Source organism: Dipodomys ordii, unplaced genomic scaffold, assembly GCF_000151885.1.
Source record: "Dipodomys ordii isolate 6190 unplaced genomic scaffold, Dord_2.0 Scaffold108, whole genome shotgun sequence".
Taxonomy (NCBI): domain Eukaryota; kingdom Metazoa; phylum Chordata; class Mammalia; order Rodentia; family Heteromyidae; genus Dipodomys; species Dipodomys ordii.
In genome coordinates this window covers 1,348,122-1,355,789 of record NW_012267324.1, presented here as the reverse complement: position 1 = coordinate 1,355,789, position 7,668 = coordinate 1,348,122, and the positions used below count along the sequence as shown (strand labels likewise).

The 7,668-nt window shown below is 59.0% G+C and overlaps 3 protein-coding genes across 3 annotated transcripts in view; all 3 read right to left on the bottom strand.

Annotated features, from left to right (window-relative positions):
• Positions 1-337, bottom strand: part of Hapln4 (hyaluronan and proteoglycan link protein 4) — a 13,804-nt gene extending 13,467 nt beyond the window's left edge. The window contains exon 1 of the mRNA XM_013028310.1: positions 295-337. Coding sequence (XP_012883764.1) covers positions 295-337 — 43 coding nt within the window. The remainder of the gene's footprint in view (positions 1-294) is intronic.
• A 471-nt stretch (positions 338-808) lies between these two features.
• Positions 809-7,266, bottom strand: Tm6sf2 (transmembrane 6 superfamily member 2). The gene is made up of 10 exons (XM_013028309.1): positions 7,166-7,266; positions 5,788-5,891; positions 5,048-5,145; positions 4,876-4,979; positions 4,477-4,559; positions 3,927-4,051; positions 2,316-2,417; positions 1,990-2,082; positions 1,049-1,168; positions 809-892 (listed from the first exon to the last, which is right to left on the bottom strand). The coding sequence occupies exons 1-10, from the start codon at positions 7,261-7,263 to the stop codon at positions 809-811; spliced, it is 1,011 nt and encodes a 336-aa protein (XP_012883763.1). The 5' UTR covers positions 7,264-7,266.
• Positions 7,267-7,564: 298 nt separating this feature from the next.
• Positions 7,565-7,668, bottom strand: part of Sugp1 (SURP and G patch domain containing 1) — a 13,183-nt gene continuing 13,079 nt past the window's right edge. The window contains exon 10 of the mRNA XM_013028308.1: positions 7,565-7,614. Coding sequence (XP_012883762.1) covers positions 7,565-7,614 — 50 coding nt within the window. The remainder of the gene's footprint in view (positions 7,615-7,668) is intronic.

Genomic DNA, 7,668 nt, shown 5'->3' with positions numbered 1-7,668 from the left:
GGAGGGGGTGTCGGCGCTCCACCACCTGAGCCACACACCCAGCCCTTTCTGCTTTAGATATTATGACTGCCACTAATTACTGTGGGGCGGGGCTGGCCAGCCGGGACAGCAATCCTCCTACTTATCTATGCCTCTTGCATAGCAGGGATTGCTGCAGTGAACCCTCACTACTGGCTTATTTGGTTGAGATGGGGTCTTAAGGTTTTGTCTGTTTGTTTGGGCTGGTCTTAAAGAGTAATCCTCCAAATTTCCACCTCCTCCAAGTAGCTGAGGTTACAGGAGTGTCTGGCTTACCACCCTGGGACATTTTTAACAGGCAGAGCCGAAGGACCTCCATCCCCAGTCCTCAGCTGGTCCCTGAATCCTAATATTCTCGTTTCTGACCCTTCTCCTCCTCCTGGCGGTGCTGGCATAAATCTGGCTGTGTTTCCCCCACAGACACCTTCCTGGGCCCCCTCTCCCAGCCTGGGCCCAGGCTCGCTCTCCCCATCAGTAACCCACACACAGGCTCCTAGCTCTGCTGTGGCTTGAGTTGCGAACCCCTAAAAAATCTTTCCTGGGGGCTGGGAAGGTGGCTCAGTGGTAGAGCGCTTGCCTTGCATGCATGAAGCCCTGGGTTCAATTCCTCAGCACCACATAAGCAGAAAAAGTCGGAAGTGGTGCTGTAGCTCAAGTGGTCGAGTGCTCGCCTTGAGCTGAAGAGCTGAGGGACAGCGCCCAGGCCCAGAGTTCAGGCCCATGACTGACCAAAAAAAAAAAAAAAGAAACCTTTCCTGGCTCTCTGAAGTCCTAAGCACATCCGTGCCGTTCAAGCATCAGCCGCCAGCTGCTCTCGCCTCTGCCTTTCTGCCACAGCCCCGCTAAACCACTGACCCCAGGGCCTTTCCTTATGCTGGCCCATTCCAGGAGAGCTCATCCTCACACGTGAAAGCCCCAGTCCTGCTTCTAGGAAACCTGTCCCTCCTCCAGTCCCGGGCCAGCATTTGGCCCCAGACTAGGGAAGTCTGGGCTTGGACCTCTTGGATGCATGTTTCCCCACCAACCTCACCTGGCCAACGGCTCCAGCAAACACCAAGGCCCAGTCGGGCAGCCAGGCGCAGCCCGGGACGACCAGGGCGTAGGCCGCCAGGCCGCAGAAGGGCAGGAAATAGAACAGGTACACCAGCATCTGGGAGGGAACAGTGACCTCAGCTCGGCCTTGCGCCCTCCTGAGGACCCTGGAAGAGCTGAGGGACCCAGACCTCACCCGGGATGGGGCTCCCTGAACAGCCCAGCCCTGCACAAGGGTCCCTGAGGGACCCCCCTCCTTTGTCCCAGCCTCCCTAACACACATTGAGCCCACCCACCATTCTCCAGGAGTGGCCTGTGACCCTGAGCTGGCCAGTCAGCGCACTCCAGTCACAAGACCGGAGTGATTGACAAGGGATGAGCCTGAGACAGGGGCTGGGCTCCTATTTTTCTGAAGAGACTGAGTGGGGGTGGACGGAAGCCTGGGGCTGCCTCTGCCGCCCTGCAGAAGGGAGCCATGCCAGGAAAGTGGAGCAAAGACCAGTAGGTTGAGCGCCTCGATCTGGCCATACCTGAAGCCCAAATCATTTTTTTTTTTTTTGGTTGGTCGTGGGGCTTGAACTCTGGGCCTGGGCACTGTCCCTCAGCTCTTCAGCTCAAGGCAAGCGCTCTACCACTCGAGCCACAGCGCCACTTCCGGTTTTCTAGTGGTTTATTGGAGATAAGAGTCTCATGGTCTCTCCTGCCCGGGCTGGCTTTGAACTGTGATCCTCAGATCTCAGCCTCCTGAGTAGCTAGGATTACAGGCATGAGCCACCAGTGCCCGGCTCCACTTCCGGTTTTCTAGTGGTTTATTGGAGATAAGCATCTCACAGACTTTCCTGCCCGGGCTGGCTTTGAACTGTGATTCTCAGAGCTCCTGAGTGGCTGGGATGCCAGGCGTGCGCCACCGGCGCAAACCTCCACCACGGCACCTCTCACCTGCACCTTTGGGTAGACCACGGGGTCCCGCAGGTACGGCTCATACTGGTAGATGTAGACAAAGCAAGCGTCCGTGCTGCAGTCTAGCGCCACCTGGGGCAGACACAACAGTCAATCCCCTACCTCAGGCCTCCCAGACCCCCCAGGTAGGGCTTGCCATCTCTGGGCCTCTCCCAGCCTTATTCCCTTGCCTTGGGATCCACACAGCCAGGAACTGAGGAAACAGGACAGGAAGTAGGGCCTGGTCACGAAACTCAGGCCAGATTTGATCAAGAACTTCCCCCATGGCCGGCCCCGCATGCCGCTGGCAGGGCTGGCGCACTCACCAGGCCCCGGAAGAGGGTGAAGACCGCAGCCAGGACAAGGTACAGGAGGAGAGCCAGGTCTGCGGGGCGCTGCAGGAGGCGCTTGGCCTGCCATTCCTGCACCTGCTCCCGAGAGAGAATCAGAGCTGCCGGAGGCCTGAAGCCCGCGGGTGCTCCCCACAGCCCTCCTCCCTTCCTCAGGACAACCAGGGAGTCTTGAGGACACAGAACCTCATTGGGGTGGGGGCAGAGGCAATACTGGGGCTTGAACTCAGGGCCAGGGTGCTGTCCCTTAGCGTTTTTCACTCCAGGTTGGCACCATACCATTTAAGCCACAGCTCCACATCTGCTTTTTCTGAGTAGCTTATTAGAGATAGGAGTCTGATGGGCCAGGTGCCGGCGGCTCACGCCTGTCATCCTAGCTACTCAGGAGGCTGAGATCTGAGGATCGAGGTTCAAAGCCAGGAAAAGATGGTGAGACTTTTTTTTTTCATTTGTGGGGCTTGAACTCTGGGCCTGGGCGCTGTCCCTCAGCTCTTCAGCTCAAGGCCAGCGCTCTACCACTTGAGTCACAGCACCACTTCCAGCCTTCTCTGTTCATGTGGTGCTAAGGAATCAAACCCAGGACCTCATGCATCTTTTTTTTTTTTTTTGTCGGTCGTGGGGCTTGAACTCTGGGCCTGGGCGCTGTCCCTCAGCTCTTCAGCTCAAGGCGAGCGCTCTACCACTTGAGCTAATGTGCCACTTCCAGTTTTCTGGTGGTTTATTGGAGATAGGAGTCTCACGGTCTCTAGCTAGGATTACAGGTGTGAGCCACCAGCGCTCGGCCTCATGCATCTTGTCTCTGGTGAACAACCAGAAAACTGGAAGTGACCCTGTGGCTCAAATGGTAGAGCGCTCACCTTGAGAAGAGCTCCAGGACAGTGCCCAGGCCTAGAGTTCAAGCCCCACAATGAACCAAAAATAAGAATCTGATGGACTTTCCTGCCCAGGCTGGCTTCTAATTACGGCCCTCAGGTCTCAGCCTGCAGAGGAGCTAGGATTACAGGCCTGAGCCACTATCTAATTATCTATCTATCTATCTATCTATCTATCTATCTATCTATCTATCTATCTATCTATCTATCTATCTATCTATCTATCTATCTATGTGTTGGTCATGGGACTTAAACTCAGGGCTTAGGGACTCTCCCTGAGCTTTTTCACTCAAATGCTCTACCACTTAGAGCCACAGCACCACTTCTGGTTTTCTTTTTTTTTGTTTTGTTTTTGTGTTTTTTTTGTCGGTCGTGGGGCTTGAACTCTGGGCCTGGGCGCTGTCCCTCAGCTCTTCAGCTCAAGGCGAACGCTCTACCACTTGAGCCACAGCGCCACTTCCAGTTTTCTGGTGGCTTATTGGAGATAGGAGTCTCACGGTCTTTCCTGCCTGGGCTGGCTTTGAACCGCAATCCTCAGATCTCAGCCTCCTGAGTAGGAAGGATGACAAGCGTGAGCCACCGGTGTGGGCTCTTTTGTGTTTTGAGTCAACTATCACTGCAGCCCAAGCTGGCCTGGGACCTGACGCGCTTCCGCCTCAGCCTCCTGAGGGCTGGCATCATGGCACGCAGGACAGCGTGACAGTCGGGCACTCACCATATTAGGGGTACAGCTGGTTGGTGCCCGGGGCTGGCTGAAGATCCTCATGCCGGCCCAGCACGGGATGAGCATGTAGAGGAAGGCCAGGAGGAAGGCCGGTCTGATCTCCGAGCTGTATTTACCTGGCGAGCACGCACAGAGGGAAGGAGGATTCACTTGGCTTTAAATAACTTGACGAGCACAGTCCTGCAGATATCTATCTCCGAACCCATGCTGCTCGACCCAGCCTGCCTCAGTGTACCCTCTGACAGCCCTGGGGTGTCTCCCCTGCCGAGCGCTGCCTCCCTGTCTCCACGTGCTGCCTGGACCCCAAGGCTGGACCCCAGTTTATTTGGTCCTCAGCCTCCACCCTTAGACCTCCCTTTCTGTGCAAGAAAGTTCCCCCTCCCAGCCAGGGGTGACACTCATGTGGAGCCTTCCACCTCCAAGAGGACACCAGGCCTTGAAGGAGCAGAGGGAGAAAGGGGGAGGGGATGGGAGTTGCTGGGGGGGAACCTCAGGGAAGGGCCCCCGGGGGCACAGTGGGTCCCCAGAGCCCAGGCCTCACCAAGGATGTTGCCCGGGATGAACACCAGAAGGCTCATGGTGAAGGATCCGAGCCAATACAGCCCCAGGTTCCGGAACTCTTTCCTGGGAGGGGGAGGGAGGGTGACTCCGGGGAGCCTGTGCCCCAACCAGGTCTGCGGGTCCAGCGGGGGTGGGCCCCCCTGGCCCCCCCCTGCCTGCCCTGGGCCCTCTGTTTTTGTCATTGAAAACTGTTCCCAGGCCTGGAGCTTGCTCACCCCTGCTTGGCCGGCTGCCACCCCCTCCAGCCCCATCCCCCAGTCCCCTAGACAGGGACACAGGATGGCCAGCCCCACCTGGTAAGAGCTCCGGGCTCCCCTCTGGCCAGCCCTGGCTGTGGGGCCCCCACGACCCCAGGCCCCCCGTGTCCCGGGTGCCGTACCTCCTGCGGATGGCCCCGGCCATAGCAAGGTAGAGCAGGTAGTGGACAGTGCCATCCCAGTAGCAGATGAAGATCCCGTGGGCCGTGCGCAGGTAGGGTTCGGCCTGGGGGGGCAGGGGCGAGGCTCAGGCCAGGGCCGGGGCAGAGGAGCCCCGGCTGGCCCTCCACGCACCTCCTTGGTGTAGAACTCCAGGAAGCCCACCACGTAGCCGTCCTCCTGCAGCGCGATGACCAGGTCCACCACCGAGGTGAAGGCCAACAGGGCACACACTGAGGGGAAGTGGGCGGGGCATGTAGGCGGAGCTATGGATGGGTGTGGCCAGACAGGTGGGGCGTGGATTGGACTATAGTCTGTGTCTAGGTGGGGCTTCTGGAGGGGGTGTGGTCTTGTGGACGGACCATATACTGGGCAAGCTGGAGTGGGCGGGGTGGGGTGGGGCAGGGCTTTGTGGGTGGGCGTGGCCAGACAGGTGGCCCATGGATCGGACTAGTCTTTGGGTAGGGCTTCTGGAGGGGGTGTGGTCTTGTTGGGCAGGCCACTGTGGGCGGGGCCTTGGGGATGGGCGGGGCCCAGGCTCCGCCCTGTTCTGGGACCCTGGTCTCATTCAGCATGAGTGATGGAAGAGACAGTGGAGGCCGAGTCCCTGCAGGCCTTTTTTTGGGGGTGGGATAACTCCCCATTCTCCTGGCAGAGCCATGATATTGCCCTGTTCCTTGGAGGACCTAGCTGATAGAGAGGAGGTCTTCCAGGGGCTCCTGGTCTTAAGAGGAGGCTCTTGGGGGTCCCCCAATCGAATGGGGGTGTTCTACACCTGGGGGTCCCCAATCTCATGAGAACCATCCACAAGACCCCAAGTCTGAGGGTGGAGGTTGGCCCCGAGATCAGCCCTCCCCCACCTCCGGGTGACTCACCGGCGTAGAGGGGGTCCCGGGCCACCTCCCCACCGGCCAGGTTGTAGATGGCCAGGAAGAGCAGCCCCAGGACCAAGGCGCTCATCAGTGCCACCCATGCGGGGCTGAGGGGAGGGAAACCAAGTCAGGGGGCCAGGCCCAAGGCTAGGCCCCACTCCCACACAGGGAAAGAGGAGATTCCAGAAAGTGCCAGCTAACTAGGCTGAAGCTCATCATTAACACCGCAAGACTTTCCTATCAGTTGGCTCCTACTCAGAGCCCCTTCCAGGAGGGGGCTCCTCCCACACTCTTCCCTCCCTCTGTCCCCTTTTCTCTCCGCGTCCCTCTGTGGCCAGACTCTGGCAGAAGTTCTAGTCAACTCTGCACACCTTTGTTGGGGCCTCCCAGCCTTCCCCAGCTAAAGTCCGCATGTCTTTCATCCATGCTACCCTGTCCCTATCCATCTACCACGACCCCGTAAGACAGGTCAGCCAGAGATGCAGATAACGAAGCCAGATCTCTGGGTGACCCCCAACATGGTGTGTAGACCTGGCCCAGATCGGGTAAAAGGCTTGCCCAGGGTCACCAGCAACTCTGTCAATCAACTCCCTACTCTCTAAGCCTGTCTACTCAGGAACTTGTCTGTCTCTTGGGGTTCAGTTTGGGCCTTTCTATGCATCAGTATATTCATATGTCAAGATGGTGTGCAAACTACTCAACATAGTAAAGTCTCAGAGGCAAGTGGGGTGCTGGGGCTGCCGGTGGTTCCGGCTGCTCAGGAGGCTGGGAGCTGAGGCTCAGTTTAAAGCCAGCGCTGGCAGGAGAGTCTGTGAGAGACTCTTATCTCCAAGTGACCACCAAAAAGCTGAAGTGGAGCTGTGGCTTAAAAGGTAGAGTACCAGTCTTAAGCAAAAAAGCTAAGGGGCAGCACCCAGGCTCTGAGTTCAAGCTCCAAGATTGGTATGAAGAAAACAACAACAAAATCTTTCCAGAAGGGCCTGGTGACCCCAGCATGGGGCACTTCGTGGATTCACCCGGCTGGGATGTGGAGATCGAAGCCAGGGTATGGAAACCGAGTCTGGGGACAGTGCAAAAAAGAAACCCCAGGCCTGAAGCAGGGCGTGTGGGAACAGCAGGGCTGGGTCAGCAGGCCTTATCTGGGGTAATACTTTGACCTCCTGGTGACTTTGGAACCCAGGCCAGCAGGGTTCATCCCTGATGGTACCCCAACTCCCTGCCTGGTGTGGGGTGTGGACATCCTGTCCTGGTCCCCAGCCTTCCACCCACAACCCCCTCCCCACCCCCATAGCAGGGGGACTTCTGGTTGGAGGAGATGGGGCTCCCGTGGGGCTGGTGGCCCTGTCCCTGCCCGGCCTCCCCTCCCCCGCCCCACACGCACTGTGAGATCTCGGAGACGCAGCTGAGCAGGTAGGCTACGGGGATGGCAGCGAGCGACAGTGCCCCAATCCTGCCGGCCAGCGGGGCGTCCACCTCCATGGTGGGGCCAGGACGGGGACGGAGCAGACCGGGATGGCTCGGCCCGCGAGGGCTGCGGCTCCGGCCCCGTGGCAGACCTGGGCACACACACTCAGGCAAGCACGGCCGCCGGCCCGCCCTGCACAAAGGTCATCCTCACGCCCAGAGAGGCCCCGCCTCAGCCACCATGGAACACCTGGCTGCTCGGCCTCAGTTTCCCTTTTTGTCAAAGGCTGGGCGTGCAATGACACACAGGGAGTCTGGAATATGCCGGCCCCCAGGCCTCTGCACCGTGGCCTGCGCCCCTCCCTCCACCCAGGCCTCAGGGGAACAATGGGGTGCATGGGATCCGGGCCAGGCTGTGACAGGCAGCTGGTGGGGACACAGTGGGGGCACAGTGGGGGACGGTGCAGGGCTGGGAGGGGG

What these genes read in the sequence shown, in the direction of transcription:
- Tm6sf2 (XM_013028309.1), bottom strand. Translation starts at nt 7,263, where the DNA reads ATGGAGGTGGACGCCCCGCTGGCCGGCAGGATTGGGGCACTGTCGCTC. An exon ending in CATCCCGGGCAACATCCTTG is followed by an intron (nt 4,052 to 4,476) that starts GTGAGGCCTGGG and finishes CGTGCTCGCCAG; the next exon opens with GTAAATACAGCTCGGAGATC. An exon ending in TCACCCTCTTCCGGGGCCTG is followed by an intron (nt 2,083 to 2,315) that starts GTGAGTGCGCCA and finishes TGTCTGCCCCAG; the next exon opens with GTGGCGCTAGACTGCAGCAC.